The following is a 20,315-nucleotide window of genomic DNA, read 5'->3' on the forward strand; positions in this document are numbered from 1 at the left end:
TAGAACCTCAAACTTCGGCTTCATGTCTACTGCTGAGTTGTGGAGAACGAAACAAACTTATCCTTTTGCGAAACCTCCTTCATCTCTTTAGATCCACAGAAAATAGCAATAGTTATATATTTTTAAAATATACTGTATGTCCCAATTGTAACTATATACATATTTTAAAAATGTAGCCATTTGTCCCCAAAATTTGTATTTCCGTTGAATATCTATGATATATCTTGGTTTGCAGTTTCGCTTGAACTATCTTGTGGTATTCACATACATTGGTTCCTTTGTAACTAAACTAGCATGAATGGGCGCGGCGGCACGCCGCGCCAACCATGTAATACCATGGTGCTGATAATTTTAAGACTACACTTGATTTGGTAAATGTGAATATTTTGCTGGTTAAACAATGAGCTTGAAGGTGATTGATAGCGAAGTCTGATACAGTACACATTGAAATCATGTGCATAAAAGATTGATCCTAAGAATCAAGTAAATAAGGGGACATAAATATACATAAATTAAGTTTGGTAACAATAGTTTGTATTGCATTTTAATCATCATCAGAAATATACATTGAAATACACATGAATGAGTAGTTAGTAGTTCCGCAGCCATTACATCAATAGAATTTGGGCAGTAGCATGGATTGTGCAATCTACCACAATACATAACAAAAAAAAGTTTCACCTGCTTTACAACTTACAGAAGAAAAAGCACAACACGTCAAGAATTAGAAGTCATACTCTAAGCTATTGAAGTGCAAGTGTTTATTTCTGCATGACGCAGTTAACCCCCACATCTGCTGTGGCTGTAAATATACACTTTGTGCTGCCTGTGCTATCTTTGTGCCACTTGATCCCAAAGTATACCAGTTAATCCTAGAATGAAGAAATCACAATCAGCTAATCTCCTGCTTACATAACCCTTTTTAGGTAAAAATCCTTCCAAACTGGAAGAAAAACTGACAAATTCAATTAGGCTACAGCTATGAATATTTTGTGACCTTCAGAAGAAGACGGCGTGAAGTGAAAATAAACCACATCTAGCTTCTCGTCAGCATATAGAATATACACTATTTGGCATGTTCCTATCTAATTCTGCATAGATCAAACTCAATGTTGAGACAAAATAATTGCCTACAATCTATGAGATAAAGATGAGCAATTTGTGTACACATCGGGAGTCGGCACAACAATCACAGCACTGCAAACTGCATAGCGTACTGACGTCGCCCCGGATGTAGATCAGCAGATCCCGGCTTCCATAGAAGAATTGCAAAACCACCGGACGTCAGCTCAGTGGGTGGAACCCGCATAGAACTGCTACCATGAGAAGTATTCCCATCCATCATAATGACAATATGACCAATAAATTTATGTATTATAAAACCTAAGGCCGATTCCGTTCTTGCAAATCTTCAGGATAGAACAAACAACAGAAGGAAGATCAAACATAAATATTCAGTTTCTACACTCAGGTAATGAGCCCCATAATTTGGAGTGCTAGAAAAAAGGAAAATAGAATTACCATCTTGATGATACTATACATAGCGTCTAACTTTTTCTCCATGCGTAGTGGCGTTACTTACAAAGATTTTTTTTTGCGAAAGGCGTTACTTACAAAGTTAACAAAAAATAATATCCCAGGCATTAATTGCTCAATGCATGAAAAGCAAGAAACCAGAGTACATGTCCATCTAACCTAACATCCCAACATGACCCATCTGAACCAAAATCATGCAGTTATGCATCATGAAAATTAATCCTGCATGCTTGTTCCACAAGCAAAACTCCAGTACAACAAAAGCATCACATTATGTCAATTAGGTCAGAGTGCTAGAAGTGTCTGGTTGATTTATTCAACTAAAACCATATTTAGCAGTAATACATGGTATGTAAGAGACATCAAAGCCCTTGAATGGTCTCCTTCTCATATATGATAGATCCCATCTCAGAGCTATGATCACAAATAGCTAAAAGTTGAGAAAAAAACATTACTCATTTTTCGCTCAAAGCTATCAGGATAGTACAGCCAGCAAGGTGTATATTGCTTGAATCTAAATTTAATATGCCACCTTCCACCGTTTCATATATGCTGAATACATGGTATGTAAGAGTCATCAAAGCCCTTGAATGGTCTCCTTCTCATATATGATAGATTCTATCTCAGAGCTATGATCACAAATAGCTAAAACTTGAGGAAAAAACATTACTCATTTTTCGCTCAAAGCTATCAGGATAGTACCGCCAGGAAGGTGTATATTGCTTGAATCTAAATTTAATATTCCACCTTCCACCGTTTCATATATGCTTGAGAAAAATGTTAATATGCCACTATTTCATTTATTTCTTGTCAAACCAAAACCTAAAATTCCTATTAACTACAGGCTTGGAATATATTGCAGCGTGTATCTATAGTTAACAAATTTCTAATTACAATGGCACGAAGCACATCTCCCTTTTTGAGATCATCTGTATAATGTGAACATAATACATGTATGTTTTTCTTGGAAGCTAGCATCAACAATTCCTGACAGAATTATGTAAGTTGCACACCAATTCGCAGGTGTAGAAAGTTATATACAACACAATTGTATACAGTGAGAGAATAACGGATATCATACTAAGAGATTTATAAAATACATAAAGGGTAATTCATTCGGAAGAACATATATTTAATTTTCTTAAAGCTAACACTGACCATTTATCACAGAATTTTGCGCAGGTCTTGGAGCTTCAATAGAGAAGTATGTTGCAGCTGAATGATCTTTATACATCGAACAATCAAACAAAATAATGCATATGTAATCTAGTAATTCAAGTACATACGATCTAAGAACATATTCTCTAAACAATGCAGATGTTGAAAGAGCCTCTGAATCGCTGGCAAATTGCATAGCCTAGTTTTTGCGAGTTCTCAGCTAGGTAAGCAAGCACAATACAACTGGACGATAGAACCAAGATACTCTATAAGCAAGAAGAGTATCTTGCATATATTAATTAGTTTGTTAATGTACTAACTAAGAAGTGGTCAGCTATTAGAGGATACCTTTTAAGGAAAATTGAAGCAATGAGAAACCTCTCAAATGGTTCAATACTTCAATGATTATCCCTGTCTTTGGCTTTATCTGAGCTTCTTGTTTCCGTTTACAATCATCGGATATTGATTCAGATTTCCTTTCAAGGATAGGATGCTTATCTACCTTGTGTCCATTGCTCCCTGATGCTTCAGCGTTTACGCCGTTAAATGGACCCTTCTTCATAAGATCCTGATGAAAAAAGTATCGCAAGTCATTGACTACACATAATCAGTGAAACGATCATTTGAGTAGTTACTGAAAAGGTTAGATGATATAATTCAGCAAGTTACAAAGATCCATCTGCTTGAGTCCCGCTTAAAGTTCTCGTCAGATTTATAACCATGTACTGTTTGGAACTTTGGATAGTTGCCTATTAGGGTACAACACTCATAGCCTTACTCCAAACAATGTGGAAATTAAATGACCTCTGGCTGAAGGTCTATCTAATGACCTCTGGCTGATATGCTCCAAACAACATGGAAGGAAACAATGGAAAAAATACCGTACAAGAGGGGGGGGGGGGGGGGGGAGGGGGTATGGAAAGATCCTAGGCAAGCATGCTGACAATATCATTCTAATCAAAGTTGATTTGGATAATCCACAAAGTCATTTATATGGACGATCGGATGTGTGAACTGACCATTGCAATTATATAGCATAAAAAGAAGAATTTTGAAAGGGTTCCTCACAAAAGTGAATAGCGGTTGTTCTACCTATCATCTCTCTATAGTTTTCATCGAGAACAAAAAATCACAGTACGTACAACATAAATGAATGTCTAGAATCTAAAAGCATATTTCGTATAGCTAGCATATGTATCCAGAATAAGTAAATAAGATTCAAATAATCAATTCAGTAACCTATGAGAGGGCATATTTGGCACTCCATTTTCTCGATGGCTTGTGCTTTCTAAATTTGTTTGCCGTAGCAAACATCCAGTAGATTGCACTGCATTAACAAAATACTTACATGTGAGGATAGTGTATATAAAGAAATGCCTGGTGAAGGTAGGTGTGTGTGTACGGTTGAAAGCAAATATCAATGGGCTGTTATTCAAGTGTAGGTGCAAAGATTTATCAAAGTTTAAATATAAAGGAGCACACGGGATGGACAGAGAATTGATATACACATATAATCTGAGTGGGCACACCATCAACATGGCTTCTTCTTTTTTGTTTTCCATGTCCATTATGGCCTGCCATTTCAGGCAAATAACTCTCTGTCGAAAAATGCCCGATGCGGTTAAAATATTGCACAAGAACCTGCAGTACATCAATACCTAGTTAAATTGATGGGAAAATTACACACGATAACCTGTGAATATTGGAAGAGTGCCATCTAAAGCATAGTTTCCCAAATGCGCAAAATCTTGCACAAGGACCTGCAGTACATCAATATTTAGGTAAACTGATGGGAAAAAACACACGTGATCACTTGTGAATATTGGAAGTGTGCCATCTAAAACATAATGTGGACGTTGTGCTCTATCCAGTTCAAGAAGATAGTCTAAAATTCTATCCCCTGGCCAACCATAAAGAATAGGCTAACTACTGTATGATCAAAAGGTGAACCTGGCATGTTATCATGATAAGAGGTGCTGGATTGACTATTTGTTTCCCCAACTGTACGCAAATCTGATTTACGAAAATTATTTCAATCAACTGTCAACCATAATATCATGAAACGACAAACTGGATACTGAACAAAGGTTGATTCTTAACAAAATGATGGATTGGGATTTTAGAAATTATGCTAACCAAATAGTTATTCTTTATAGTATGTTTTAGTGTCATACAATTTCATTCAGTCGAAGCAGTCAATACGATTTCATATTCCAACATCACACTTTGTCCTAAACCGAGTTGTTGACCTAGTTGTTGGCTCAGAATCCCTTTATGAAGAACCTCATATCCAAAGGATGGAACAGACCATTAATCAGAAATTGTGTCTTCTACATGTGAAAGTGTCCGCAACTAAGAAAGATATACCACTCACTACCGTGCAGTCCAGAAATTGCAAGTTTTGATTCATAAATACAATAATAAGCAGTAACCACACATACTGCAGGACAATTTGAATCAGCCGTGAGACAGAAAAATACGAAGTGTAGGACTTCCTAAATTCAACTAGATGACCCGTTGCGCTATCGCGCAATGACAGAGGCTAACCATAGGGTTCCGCTTATTTTAGTACCGAAGGTTGGAGCAGAGCTCTTCCATCGAGTACAATAGTATCCGACGGGGCGTGTTAACGCATTGCTCGACGGCCCTTGAACTCTCATGTGGGTAATGCTCTCGATATCTCTTCCACTTTCCTTTGCGTAATCCACTTGCTATCACGGGAATATTATGGTTAAGTGGCTGCGATTTCTTATTTCATCACTTGCACATTTGTCTTTCATCGCAATGTTTAAGTGTACCTATGCACGATGTTTTAATAACTTTCAAATAAAACCCGTTGCGCTATCGCGCAAATGGCGGAGGCTAACCATAGGGTTTGGCTTATTTTAGTACCGAAGGTTGGAGCAGAGCTCTTGCATCGAGTACAATCGTTTTGGGGATTGGATGACCAGATGGAAACACCCCTCGGAATAGTTTTGGGGATACATTGCGCTATCGCGCAAATGGATCAGAGCAAAATTTAAATTATAAATTTTAGCTTATTTAGTATTAAACATTAGCTTGAAATTTAATAAATGTTTTAGTATAATTGTAGACACAACATTCTATCAAGGTGTTGCAATTAGATATGACAATTTCAACGCAAAGGCAAAAGAGAAATAGTAGCTCATATAAGTATTTTTCAAGGAAAACCCCACGACCATAATACTTAACAAGGAAGATTGCCACGGCGCGGCCGTGCGAGGAGAATCTGGACAAACACTTTTACGCAGATCTGGTAACGGTCAAGGCCGGAAGACATTTCTTTTGGAAACTGGAAACAACATACATAACATTCAACCCGAACAACAGAAATCAAGTGCAACTGAAATTGCACAGAAGTTCAAAAAAGTAAAAAGTTCAAAGGGAACCCAAGATAACATGTAGACCCAATGATCGGCCCCACACTCAGATATAACCAATGGACAGGTAAGAAAGAGCAATACCCAGAAGAGTCATTAATTTTACACTTGATGTACCAGCCTTGCAGACAAATGTGTTTCTCACGATATTGAAGAAATTCCTAACTCAGTTATGGTACATACATAAATATCCAATGCCTCCTAAAGCTGGGCCACAACCAACATTGGCTTATCTAAACACAACAATCCAGGACCAGCACCATGCATTCAATCCAAAACATGCACACACAACATGGGCATGCATACTGTTATCATCCACACATCACATATGTTTCTGTCATTCACTCTGTAAACTGACTCTAAGAGGCACTGCTCAAACTGAATTCTACACAATCAGATTCACACCTTTTGAGTTGGTTGTGCCACTTGCCTGCTTGGGAACATCCACGGCAGGGCACCACCGTGCATGCACGTTGTCGAGGTGACCCTTTGGCTGTCTGGCCCATCCTTTCTCTACGTCTAGCTTTGGCAACCATCCTATCTCCTATATACCTACAGTTTACTAAAGCTAATATCAGCCTAGCTAGCTAAATATAATCAAGCTCCAATTTAAACTTTTTTTTGTGTTAGCAAATGGTGCAGTATGCTCAACAGAAAAGAGGTACGCATCAGTACATCAGTCAGCAATTCAGGGTTAATTCCACTCTTAAGTTAAATGAACAAACTCAATCGGTAGTAATGGAGAGAAAGTATCAGATACTACGAAATGGGAGGGAAAAAGGAAATTCATTTGAGTAAATTTGCAGTAGACATACTTAAGGATTGCAATAAACGAAGCTGTAGAGATAGAGAGCAAATGTTCAAAACATCAATTTTGCATTAACATTTGCAGTAGGCATACTATAAGCTCTGACCTGTTGCAACACAGAGAGGATTGATAATCGCAAATATTAAATTTCTTCTCTCAAGAAGAGTTCAACTGAAGGACTACCGACAGTTCTATCCTCAAACTACAAATATGTAATAAGATTGTACTACCGTCAGTGTTGCCATGTGCACTGAGGAAATCACAGAGGAAAACCATTAGCAGGATGAGACGCACTGCATGCCACGACTTCTCCATTCTTTATAATAATTTAGGACAGTGCATTTGCTCTTAAGAAATAGATACATGACACAAACTACACAATATTGCAAATAATCTAAGAGAACCATGAAAGGTAGCTTGGATGGCACCTAGTTCAGGAGATTGCCTTTGATCTACCCCTCACGAAAATCAAATTTTCTCAGCAACAAACAACTTGGGAGCATAGACATAACAGATTGTAAAAGAATGCTCATGGATTAACAAATTCTTTTTTTTTGCGGGGGATGGATTAACAAATTGGAAGGGCGGGCTTGGTGCAGCGGTAGAGCCTCACCGCCTGTGACCGAGAGGTCCCAGGTTCGAGTCGCGGTCTCCTCACATTGCACTTCGTGAGGGTAAGGCTTGCCACTAACACCTTCCCCAGACCCCGCACAGTGCGGGAGCTCTCAGCACTGGGATGGATTAACAAATTCAAAACAAAACAATGCTATTTTTTATTGAACAGTTGAGAACTCAAGATTTGTATATGTCAGTCAAACAAAGACTTAATTTAATTTTTAGCATTTAAACATGGCATTTACTTAGGTTGTGCATCTTAATTTAATTTAGCATCTTTCAAGGGATAATTACATATTTGCACGTGGAGGGTTCATTTTCTTGAAAGGCAATTACAGAAACAATCCAGAATCTTTTTGTCATTCATTATCAAAGAAGATTCAAGCAAAAGGAATAAGTTGACTACTAAGCTGAATGGTAGAACCAGTCTATTAACCTGTGGTCAATTACTCAATTGGTCACCATAGTGACTGGCAGACCGAGGTCATGCACAGACAGTCACAAACATCAGAAGCTGTCATATATACTCAGCACTGTCGCCGTGGAATGCATAGGTGATGGTCTACACTACCTTATCCAAAAGCCTTTTTATTAGCAGCAATGAAATCAGAGAAAATAGAATATAATATTTCTTCAAGGCGATCTAAAGAGTGGTATCCCAAAGAAAAATCAGTAGAATTTTTTCGCATAAAGAATATATGAACTATACAACCTTAAACCCTAAAACCATTTATACTATGTTAGGAATGCACGGAGAGCACAGCACAAAGGCATCAAGGTAGAGCACTGTCGCCGGAATGCATAGGTGATGGTCTACACTATATTATCCAAAAGCCATTTTATTAGCAGCAATGAAATCAGAGAAAATAGAATATAATATTTCTTCAAGGCAATCTAAAGAGTGGTATCCCAAAGAAAAATCAGTAGAATTTTTTTGCATAAAGAATATATGAACTATACAACCCTAAATCCTAAAACCATTTATACTCTGTTAGGAATGCACGGAGAGCACAGCACAAAGGCATCAAGGTGGAGGCAGCAAAGTGAACTTGTGGTACAACTATGATATAGCCAGCAACATTTGCGAGAGAGAAGTAAACAGATGTGATATCTCTGATACCATATATTGGCCGGCCAATGCCACCGCATACATCAGCTCCTCTGCTGCATGGCTGGATCAGTCAACATGCTAATTTAGTGAGACCAAAAATATAAGTTAAACTGAAGCGTGGCCAATATGCCAATATACTAAAGTTCAGAAGGTAGAAAGCTCAATCAGTTTTGTGAGCTAGGAAAAACACAACATCCAACTATGCAGAACCCAAGCACATGAACAGGAAATCAAGAAAGAGGCAATTCACCTTCAGCTACGCAGAACTGGAGTACATGAAAACTGACTCAGCTAAAGAAACAGATATTGAAGGCAGAAAAGAATGGGGGAGGGAGAAGAAGGGTCAGCCGCGGACACCTGCTCTCCTTCCTAGCCAAGGTCGGACGTGGCGTGCCGCCGTGCTGCTCGCCTCGGACCCCGTCGCTCCTTCTGCCGCCCGAAGCTAGTAGAGTCAGGGACGCGCTGGCGGCCAGATGACGCCGATGCATAGCTAATTCCACTGTGACAGGGGAAGGAGCTCAAGAAGGGGGACATGGCGCCCATGGAGATTGATAGTCCTGAAAACAATATAAGAAAAAAGAAGTCTTGAACAAGTCAGAGCATAGGCATGAAACTACACGGTAGGTAGCAATAGCCTCAAATCAATAGACTAAAAAGGATGCCACTGGGAAGGCTCACAACACTATATGCAGCCCTTGGAAGTGTAATGGGTCCACAGGGGGTGTAATGGGTCTCACGCTGCACAACATATCAAGTAATTCCGCGGGGAGGTGTAATGGGTCCTTGAAAGTGCCAACAATTATCTAATAAAAGATAAGAAAGTATAGCACATCGCACAAGCTTGATGGAAAGAGACAGAGATAGAAACAAAGAGGATTTGGGAAGAGCTCACCTTGTTGTGTCGGAATCAGACGCTGTCGCTTGACAGGCGCACCACTCCCCAAGACATGTTGTCTTGACTGCCATTTGTAAAGCATGTCCAGTCTGCTGCACCGTCCGCTGCGGTCGCCGCTGCTCGCCACCATCCCGTATCACTTGAGCCACCTCTCTTTGATCCCTAAGATGGACCGTGCCTGAGCAAAATCAACATTAACCAACTCAGGGACCTGAAAAGGAGAAGAGGACATTAAATTTCAAAACCTTACCTATCATCATGGAACCAAAATCCTAATGATATGAGGGTCAATTTTATGGTACTAAATATGGTACAATCTCCGATCCAGTATAAATGGTTTAAAGCTATTTATGGAACTACACTTTTCACCAAGACCACTTTTAGAACCTATTTATAACATACAAAGAAACAGCCAACTACCGTAGAGTTGGCACGCTCTTTGCAGATCAGTGATATCACTGAAAACACTTCAGTTTTTGCTCCCTAGAAATCTCCTAACTCAAGGTTCCAATTAATAAATATGTTATTTATCCAGATAGAACAAATGCTACATATTCAGAATTTGGTGGTCAAACTTGGACCCATCCGCCAACCTCTATTCATCCATGGTTATTTCATCTTAACAGAAGACATTACATCTTATGAAAATAAAGAAATCACTTACTCGACGCTGGTGACCGCTCAGCTGCGCCCGTGACCCACGCTCGCTTTCGCGCCGCCAGCCTTCGCTCAATTCACGCCTCCACCTAGCTCACACCTGGGTGGACATCATGTACCAGCTGTTCATGCTTCACATGTCGAGCACGTAGGAGGAGAAATATCTTCAGGGTTGTTCATAAGAAGCACCTTCTCATCTTCAGCACCAAAAGGATTCACAAATGGCCCAGTACGTATTCTACTGAGTTAATCAAAGAACTACAAAGCGCTTAGGAATGGAGAGGCAAGTACATTGTTACTAAGATCAGTAGTCTCTAGAACCTGTGTGCATAACCATCGTCAATACCACATCATTGGCAGCTGCACATGAAAGACCTGCGAAAGGAAAAAAAAGGAAGATGAAAATGGTGGACAGAAACACATCACAAAACATGTTTCTTTGGCTTGGCTCTCTCTTTTACTAATAAATAACTAAAGTAAAATAGGCACACAAGAATATGGCAGTCACCCAATAATTCTAATTCCTTTTAGACTTGGAGCCGTAGAACATAGCAATTCATCACATCAAAGAACACATATAGACTGACATTAAACAAAAAAATATTCAATTTACTTGAAGAACCGTGAGAATCAAATAAACTGAGTTTAAATTAACTAATCCTAGAAACACATTCATAAAAATGTCTGTGAGGCAGATTGTGGATCCTCCCACTTCCATGAATACACAAAAGCTGGTCATAAAACATAGGGTTCAAACCGATAGCAGAGATGATTTGGCATGTATCTCAGTGAAGCGGCTAAGAGCTTTCTATTGATAAATTGTGAGAGGAGCTAATTTCTTCAAATGAATTAAAGAGTCCATCTGCATTTTGGTCCTTCCAATTAAATATTTGCAGTTGTACCCACACATGGATACTCAATGTCTAATTGCGTAATTCTGTAGCTAATTCTTTTTGGAGAATCCTTTCACTAAATTTCCATAGTGGGTGGTATAGGAATAGGTAAGTGCATATACATTTCCCTTTGGCTCACTCTGATTTACCTCATGCAGGCCTATCATGACATATTTTCTGCTACACTCAAGATCTATATGGAAGGGAATTTGATCGCGAACCTTCTGAAAATATTCAATGGGTGTGCAAGCGCCGTGATCCTCTTATTACACTTTCATCTACTCCCTGTCCCACACCACCGCATCCGTGAACTATAAATCTTTGGGGAACATTACTGCAATAAAGAAAATGAAACATTTACACAACAGCATGGATAGAGGGTAGCTGGTTGTAGTGAGTGGCTCACCTAATATTCAGAAAACAAAGGTACGTAATCAATTTATCTTCCTTGGAAACCATATGAAGGTAATGAAGAAAAAATGGACCAGCATATGCAAAAAAAAGGTAGATTAGTGAAGAGATAATTTTGAAGGGAAGACATTTGTTTTGAGTAAAGTTCTTGGGACCACCAATGCAAGAAACTTTGTGTCTACCTAGGCTGCAACTAATAAACATTCTCTAACTGATTACTGATTAATCTAGGCAGCATCTATATGTTTTAGTATGTAATCTATGTGTACCTAGGCTTTTAACACGATGAAATATGCTAGCGCCTTCCTTATTCTGCCTACCCGAATAAAAAAATAACAGGAGCATCTCACCTGAAACAGAGGTAGAATGACAGACATCGCAGGCTCGCAGATACAGAACACTTGCAGAGTGGTGCTCCGTTGATACCCCAAACCATACATCCCAACGCTGCACCCACCTTGTACTACACCACAAGCGCCTCCCACCTCCGCTTGCACTCTCCGGCCGCCCTCCCCCATGATTTGAGGAGGACCCTCCTGCGTTAGAGGAGGATCAATGGCGGTGGCCACTTCTGAAAGGCAGAGATGCAGCAGGCCCATCGAGCTTCGTAGATGGTCCACTCCCCAAGCTGCACGCGTGGTCTTGACCGCCATTCCTACCGCATGTCCTGTTTGCTGCACTGTCCGACGCTCGCCCCCCGCCCCGTATCGCTTGAGCCACCGCTCGCTGATTCCTATGATGGGCCGCGATGAGCAAAATACTGTAAACACTAACCAACTCAGGGACCTACAAAGGAGAATAGGACATTAAATTTCTGCAAGTTACATATATTAAACATCTCCGGTGCATATTGATGAACAAAGCACAAATGGGGCAAAGAACCACATGGAGTATCCTCTTTCCAATAACCCATTTAGAAAATAAAAACTATAGATTTTCTATTGATAACCAGTAGGAAGTAGCCTAAAGGACTACAGGTTTTGTGTTGATACCCAATAGAAAACATTTTGCACATAAGCATGTCATTGGCACAGTTAATTGTACATTATCAAGCACTTCCACAACAAAATGGACCGGTGCTTATATTGTTGCAAGCTAAATGCACAGATGTACGGAATCATAGCTAGTAGCAAAGCAAGACAAATGTTCATGATCACTGAAATAATTACATAAAAAATGAATGTTTATGAACGGGAGATGAATTTTCGCCTGAAATTTAATGAACAAAATAGGATGAGCTCACCTTGGATCTGCAATAGCACATTTAGGAATTAGGAATAACCAGTTTCTTTCTCTATCATGCAAGTACTGAGAACGAAACACTTCCAGATCATTAGTGAGCAACCTTGCCAACGCTCCTACAAATAGGGAAATGCTGATTTCAGGAGGGAATATGACACCAATAACTGTCAGATATTGCCATACTGGCATAGTGGCATGGCTTGCAATATAGAGTTTTTTCCATTTGCAAAATTGGTACTCATATCAGTTGTAGCGATAAACAAAAGATGCAGCAATATATAAGGTCAGGCCGGTGTAAGCTAAAATACATCTCTACATGGAAATAAAAGCCTTAAAAAATGTAAGAGAACAACGCAGTTGTATTTCCTCTGGTTGAGAAACAATTTTCAGCTCTAATGATAAACAATAGCAGAAGGGGAAAACAGGACTAAAGCTACCATGCCAGACAATAGCATCCAAGCTGTGTCGAACTGTCCCTATCAATATAAGAGCTACAAATTTTAACCTGAACACCAAATTATATGGAACGGACATCAGTTACAAATTACAAGATGTAGGCGAAGGGAAGGAATTCCTACTAAATAAGGAAGTGTTCCTGGATTCAGTTCAGTAAGACATTTTAAGAGGAAAGAGGCATACATTCAGGCTACATATGACCTAACACAAAGCATGCATTCAGGCTATATATATGACCTAACACAAACATAATATCATAGCTAAGCATCTCCACCAGATCTAAGCTAGGAACAGAGTGCACAAGTGATCTTGTATGTGTATGGCCCCTTCTATTTTCATTCCTAATCTCTCTAAACCTGAATTGTATGATTGATGCAGTATCTTCCCCCAAAATAATTTAAAGCATATAACCTTAAATTATATAGCAGATTCACATCCTATCATCTTGAGCACATGGACATAGTTCTCACAAAAAGCATATAGACAGCTAATTCACTTCAAAACTGCGGATTTTTTATATGTTCCAATTATATGAATCAAAATCTTAATACAAACAAAGGGGACTGCTAAGAGAAGTAATTTTTTTATATAATTCAGTTTTTACACAATTCAGGTTCCAATTATATGAATCACTTCAAGACAGCTAGTTCACTTCAAATCTTGAAATCAAGACTGCAGAATTTCTGAATTTTTATATTTGTTTCAATGACCAATAATCTTGTACTCCCTCCATCCTAAAAAAGAATGCTCAAATTTTTGTAGATACGGATGTATCTATAACTAAAATATGTCTATATACCTCCATATCTACACAAAGTTGAGCAGCCTTTTAGAGACAGAGAGTACAATAGTTAGCCATGTCACCCACGAAGGGTACAAAAAGACAGAACTTGCATTCTCTTATATCAATAGTCTGTACTAAAGCATCTGATAAAGGGCAGCTTTGGAGGATACATATTGTCTAGCTGCTTGGTATAGCTGACGACACCTGAAATATAAACCAAATGCATTATCCCTCCAACATTGTGGAAAAGGGCACCCAAGAAGAAACTCGGAGATCTGAAATGCAGAAACATGTAGTTATCAGGAGAAGCCATGTTCTGGAAATATCAAAACGATCCAATTTTCTCATGACAACATACATAAGCACCTCAAAATAATATTCTCTTTAGGCCTGAAAGATTAGCCACAAAGTAGACTATCTATAAGAAAAATAAGAACAAGGTTAAAGGGTATTCCATGACTGGCACAAGACACCTACAATATCTGGAGAAAATACTGTCCAATGTTTCAGGGGAATGAGTAGAATAGAGCTTCTGCAAGATCTTCTTTGTACTCCAAAAGTTTGTTCGAGTCCCCTTTTCCAAAGCTCACAGCAGTAGTGGATTCCAGAAGACCAATCTAGTGTACAAATAGAAGAATGAATGGTCATACTGATGGCCTCGTGTGCTGGAGAATCGTAATATTTAAGATAAGCATGTCAAAGCCCTAAAACTAATGTTCATATATTTACAAGAGCTGGTAAAATGGTCCTGCATGTGCAACCATAGTCGTTAAATATTAGTATCTGAGAACCATACTACTGTGAAGTCTAAAGGACCATGGAGAATTTATTTTCGGGATGATCCGAACCTAAAATCTACATATAATGCATCGGGAGCTAATCATTTACCTTCATATTAATGTAAAAATGCCTCAACAAAGGTTTATTCCTGGCAAATGCCATCGGAATCAAATTAATAATGTGCTCGCCCAACACCTCAGTTAGTAACCAATCGCAGGAACACAAAAACGTAAATAAATGGTCATACATAGTTTACCTTCTAGCCCCATGAACATCTCTGCTACAAAAATCGGTCACTTGATCTGCTTGTTCTTTTCTAGCCCCTGCAATGAAACAAAAAACTAAATAGTTTTACAATCAAAGTGACTACATCTATGTTTTCCACTGATCATGCCACTATAAAGTAGAACAGAATATAGTATATAGTAGAGCAGACGAAAAAAGAAAGGGAAAATTAAGAGAGCATTACTTGACCTTGCTCATGATGGAGTACATTCAACACCTACACACCACAAGATAAGCCTTTGTATAATTCCGAGTGGCAATATTCCAGTAAACAAAATAAAATAGCCACTGCAACCAAGCCTTCGTGCATCTGATCAGAACCCTCGTCGAATGCTACTTCTCCATATAATATCTACACAAATGGAACAAGATACACCTTATCTTTTTTTTTATAGGAAACAAGCACTGAGCACAGACTTAACAAGACTCACCAGAGCAGCATCAAGAGAAGGACCTCATGGTGGCGTGCGTGTGGAAGGCACTGTAATGTCCACGCTACGTCCATGCCCCGTGCCACTCCTGTCCTCTTTACCTTCCAGGAGCAATCCCTCACTGCTCAAAGCGATGCAAATATGTAGAATATCAGATACAGTACCAACTTTCTATCGGCAAATATGTATTATCAGTTTACATTTATTTTTGTACAGCTTACAGGCATCTTTCTAGACTACAAATGAACACATTCAGTCAGAAAAGCAAGTGAATATTATAAGAAAATTTTAGCATGAGAAGATGCGTGCAATTGGCTTTACGCAGAAAAATTGCTTTTTAGATGTCATCCTGTGGTTTTCCATGTCATGTTCTGCAGGATCCCACCATTTATACTGACACGGTTTCTTGGAGTCTCATCCATAGCATTTCCCTCTTGTTTCATGGAGGGTTGTTGCTGTAGGCTCTTACATGTTCTGCACATCTTGTTAGTATCAATTCTGGATTGGGGTCAAATACATTAGCACGTGCATAGCTATAACGTAACCAACAATGTTACCCTCGGAAGGTGTTCATTTAGGTGAATATATGTAGGATAATATCATGATGCAAAACTCAAAATATGAACTGCAATCAGATAAATCTGGGGTCATTAAAGTATGAACTGCAATCAGACAGACATGAACTTGCCATGGGTAATCAGGAATAAAGGGGCAAAAAGGAGAATGCTCAAATCCAGTATAACTATGGGATGCAACCTCATGCGTGTGAACTAAATCACAAAGACGCAGCTATGAATTTTTTGGCTAGAAAAAAGGACAATGATTTGGTGGAGAGTACATCAGATCTAGCAAATAATACACACATGCAAGCACATGACCTGACCAACTAAAAAGACAAGGATGAGGTAAATCTGCAATAGAAAAGGGGATAAAGAGGTTCAGGAGGATCTTTAGTACTAACCTTTTGGCACGATCTTGATCGGGAGGAAGATGAGAGGTGGTGCAGGCAGTCCTGGAAGCATGTAGATGGAGAATACTTCAGATCCTAATACCAACTAAAAAGGCCAAGGGTGACGTAAATCTGCTATAGAAATAGGGATAAAGATAGGGCTCAAGAGGATATGGAGTACTAACCTTTTGGCACGATTTCGTCAGCAATGGAGGGAGAAGCCCGTACTGCCGCCTGACCGCGTCTCCTTACCGCCGCTCTGCTGCGTCCAGCTGCCGCCGTCGGGTCCCGCGTCCAGCGCAGGTGGCGGGCGAATCGGAGCCGGGCATGCGCCATGGCCACTGCCGGTCCAGCCGTCGCCGCGTCCGGGCAAAATCAACGACCCAGATTCATTTGCCCCTCTCAGACCCCCTGGATGGCTGGGTAGTGTTTCAACATTTATAGGAGAAATAACAGCAAATAAATCTACTGATGCTAGTAGTAGGACTCTCTCTAACACAGCAAGTACCCAACATTGGTGGTGGCATCTTGGGTGTTGGAATATGCGGGCCCATTGGAGTCCCAGACATTCACTTTAAGTAAAGTGGATCATCAAGTGATAAACATGTACCAACTTCGATGCTCCAAATGGTACCTCCTCTAAGAACTTTACTTGTCCTGAATAGCATTTCGCAGTCCCTGCTAGCCCAATTAGCAGACTTAAGAGCCCTCAGTTTGGTAGCCATCACTTCCTTCGTGGTGCGACTTAGACCCATTTTTACTTCAATGTACATCTTCTCCAGCTTCTGGGCATTCTCAGCAATGAAAGTCAGGAATTTGAACTCGTTACGATTCCCTTGCAGCTCGCGGAAAAGCAAAGTCTTGAGGTGCGACTGGACACACTCAATAGGACCTGTGCCCTTCCAGGACTTGACACTGAGTTTGCTAGTGGGTTCAAGAGTTTCCTCAGACTGCAATTTTAAGTCAGGAAACAGTTCAGCTGCACATTGTGGTGATTATACAGCAGCAATCTGATGCAATGTAGTGGCCTGAACAACACATGTAGAATTGAAGGAAGGGGCAAGGGAGTATTACCTGGACAATCAACGTCTTAACGCTAGGAAAGCATCTGAGGAAGCTGGGAAGCATCTTGACTTCACTGCAGACTCCGAACTGTAATTTCAAGGCCAATATCTGGACGCTTGAGACAGTGGTGCTTGTGCTCGCCTTTGTTCCAGCCTGCGATGCACCCAAAGAGCACAAATCAGTCACCCACGATAGGCATGCAGTTTTCACAAATTCGGCAAACTGTATTTGCAGTTACCTTACCAGCTTATCGTGTAGTGATTATACGGTGATCAGCAGGGTACTACGCCTTTTACGTGTCCGACTTATTTTAGATCATCCATTTAGGATGATCCACTGGTTACAATGTAAAGGTAAGAGGCCCCTCCTTCCCCACCCCCATCTACTTTGTTTATTTCGTTGGAGACTGCCCTCATGCATCAGGCATGACATGTAGGGACTGGTTCCCTGAGCTGGTCAAAAGTTTAGTGACATCTACTTCTATGTCAGCATGCTAAGTTCAGAAGGAACAAATCCAGTTTATCAGAATACGATTGTCTAGATTTAGCAGTAGAATACTAAATGGGTAAAGATATGACACTATCAGTTTTTCCCTCTGCAATTGTTCTAGTAGTTTACTTGCATGATTATTTTTCAAGGGCCTTTCAAAACTTATTGGTATGCAAGACAATTTACTTTCTGCCAAACATGAAGGAAGGGTTAATTGGTAACCACACTTGTGGCGAAAGTTGGCTAGCAATTGAGTTAATGACAAATAGGGTAACTGCACAAGAAAGTGTGGCTGCTGCAAACCAGACATGCCCTAATAGCCTGATAATTGCAGACCTTATTATGTGGTAAGCATGACGAAATGATAACCAGTGGTTGCTCTGATATGTGTTTAATACAAAAATGAGTTGCATTCTAAAATAGGAGTAGAATTGTAATTTTTTTTTTTTGCGTAGCAAGAGATTGAAAGACATGAATTTCATATGGTTTCCTCTTGGTTTGCAACTTTGCATGGCTAAACTATGTGCACTATAAGAGAAGCCTATAGTATACTTAACGCCGGCATACCCTCTTTCAAAATTCCTCTTACTGGTTGCGTTTTTTCTTGGTCATATCATCGGTTGATCGCTGTTCCGGAGATCCTAAACAACCCAACCCCATGTTCCCCCAAACTGCAATTATTTGTTGTATCTAGCAATTGCAATCCAGACTCATATTCCGTCCATGAAAGGAAGGATTGGAAACTGAGAAATGAGTTGACATGGCATCGCGCGACGCGCGTACCTTGATGATGGTTTCGCCGATCTGCAGGGTGTGCACTCCTGGCTCCAGGTATCCCAGCAAACTCAGCTTAGGGGCATGGCCAATCTTGACCGTCGTGCTCGTTTTGCTCATGGCGGTCTTATTATGCCAGAGGAAGAGACCCTCAATGCTTGGGGCGTCCACCACGGCGACCTCGTCCAGGATGGACAAGCAGAACATCCCATGCCGAAGGCTGGGGCTGGCGAGACGAGCGTGCACTGGGTTCTGGCTTCCGGCGACGGCGAGGATCTCCAGCACGGGGCTCACGGCGAGCACGAACTCGAGGTCTTTGTCCTCCATGACGGCGCAGCCGAGGACGAGCTCGCGAAGGTTGGGGAAGGCGGCGCCGCGCGGGAGCGTGGTGGTGTCCGGGAACACCCAGGCACCGATCCAGAGCTTGCGGAGGGAGGCGCAGCTAAAGAGCGAGGAAGGGAGGCGCAGGCCGGGGAGGGGCCAGGGGCGATTGACGAAGACAAGCACGTCGACTCCCTTGGTGGCAAGGTGCTGGAACCAGCGCGCGAGCACGGGGCGGTCGGCGCCGGCGATGAAACTGCAGGAGAGGCTGACGAAGGGGAAGGGCCCAGGATGTGCCTCGAGGGCGGCCGAGACGGCGTTGGTGACGGCGCGCGAGGCGGCGCCGGCGCGGGCGGGCCGAACCCCCGCGTCGCCCCCGGGGAGGAGGTGGGTGTCGGCGAGGACGAGCGGCGCAGAGTGCCAGAGGCAGCGCCAGCGCGAGGAGAGCACGGTGGTGCGCGCGCCGTCCTTGGCCGGTAGGAGGGATAGGATGCGGCGGAGGATATGGTCCGGGAGGCGGCTGACGCGGTCGGTCTTGTCTCCGTCGGCGGCGCAGCAGAGGGAGGGGACTGTGGAGACCGGCGGCTCCGGGAGGGAGGCATATAGGAACTGGAGCAGCTCGTAGTCGCCGGAGCTCAGCGTCTCCGGAGGCAGCCCGTGCCGCGTCCAGCGCAGGTGGCGGGCGAATCGGAGCCGGGCATGCGCCATGGCCACCGCCGGTCCAGCCGTCGCCGCGTCCGGCCAGCGGCCGCGCGCGTCCGGCCGTCCGGCCGTCCGGCGAGCTCTCCACCGCCGCATCCAGCCGCCCTCGCTGGCGCGCGTTCTCTGCCGCCGCTGCGGCCGCGTCCAAGCGTCCCCGTCGGTCGGCAGACGGTGCAAGCCGCCGCTGCTTCCAACCGCAACCGTCCCGCACCGCGCACCGCCACCCGTCCGCGTCGCCTCCTCCGGCCTGCCACAGGCGGCGCGCCACCATTGGGAGGAGGAGAGGGGTCATCGAGGATTGGGTGAGGAAAAGAGGGACGGGGATTGGGGAGCGAGGTGCGAGGCCAGGATTGGGAGCTCCTTCGATCTACATTCTCTCACCTCGCGGCTCGAGATGGAAGGCGACATCAACGAGCACTTGTGGATGTCTCTGACGGTTGGTCCCCGCAAGTACCTGGCCCCATGCGTCATGGACTCCATGAAAAGCTGAACGAGTGAGAAGAAAAACTACCGATCGAACGGCTGTAGTGAAAAGTGGGATGTGGCTGGGCA

General features: G+C 41.9%; 1 protein-coding gene and 1 long non-coding RNA gene across 5 annotated transcripts; both read right to left on the reverse strand.

Annotated features, from left to right (window-relative positions):
- Positions 1-619: 619 nt before the first annotated feature.
- LOC127301091 (uncharacterized) lies at positions 620-5,647 on the reverse strand. Its single transcript, XR_007851848.1, has 2 exons — positions 3,934-5,647; positions 620-3,262 (listed from the first exon to the last, which is right to left on the reverse strand). It is a non-coding gene; the product is annotated as an uncharacterized lncRNA (long non-coding RNA).
- A 472-nt stretch (positions 5,648-6,119) lies between these two features.
- On the reverse strand, positions 6,120-20,112 carry LOC127301092 (FBD-associated F-box protein At5g60610-like). Of its 4 annotated transcripts, none has more exons than XM_071823533.1 (16): positions 18,750-20,112; positions 17,487-17,630; positions 16,598-17,362; positions 16,425-16,475; positions 15,464-15,584; positions 15,222-15,384; positions 15,004-15,070; positions 14,445-14,584; positions 14,172-14,242; positions 12,729-12,843; positions 11,836-12,271; positions 11,296-11,408; positions 10,189-10,556; positions 9,522-9,735; positions 8,987-9,186; positions 6,120-8,690 (listed from the first exon to the last, which is right to left on the reverse strand). In XM_071823533.1, exons 1-3 carry the CDS (start codon positions 19,857-19,859, stop codon positions 16,982-16,984), a joined length of 1,635 nt encoding a protein of 544 aa, XP_071679634.1. In that variant the 5' UTR covers positions 19,860-20,112; the 3' UTR covers positions 6,120-8,690; positions 8,987-9,186; positions 9,522-9,735; positions 10,189-10,556; positions 11,296-11,408; positions 11,836-12,271; positions 12,729-12,843; positions 14,172-14,242; positions 14,445-14,584; positions 15,004-15,070; positions 15,222-15,384; positions 15,464-15,584; positions 16,425-16,475; positions 16,598-16,981. The 4 variants fall into 4 exon arrangements, with proteins under 4 accessions (XP_071679634.1, XP_071679635.1, XP_071679633.1 ...); XM_071823534.1 differs by lacking the exon at positions 6,120-8,690 and having other exon boundaries at positions 8,697-9,186; positions 10,189-10,378; positions 10,503-10,556; XM_071823532.1 differs by lacking the exon at positions 6,120-8,690 and having other exon boundaries at positions 8,697-9,186; positions 10,189-10,281; positions 10,371-10,556.
- Positions 20,113-20,315: the final 203 nt, after the last annotated feature.

Source organism: Lolium perenne, chromosome 7 (assembly GCF_019359855.2).
Source record: "Lolium perenne isolate Kyuss_39 chromosome 7, Kyuss_2.0, whole genome shotgun sequence".
Taxonomy (NCBI): domain Eukaryota; kingdom Viridiplantae; phylum Streptophyta; class Magnoliopsida; order Poales; family Poaceae; genus Lolium; species Lolium perenne.

Coding starts and splice junctions, on each gene's coding strand:
- LOC127301092 (XM_071823533.1), bottom strand. CDS start 19,859: ATGCGGCGGTGGAGAGCTCGCCGGACGGCCGGACGGCCGGACGCGCGC. Junction 17,631..18,749: donor TCGGCGAAACCATCATCAAG/GTACGCGCGTCG, acceptor GGTGCATCGCAG/GCTGGAACAAAGGCGAGCAC. Junction 17,363..17,486: donor TTAAGACGTTGATTGTCCAG/GTAATACTCCCT, acceptor TTAAAATTGCAG/TCTGAGGAAACTCTTGAACC.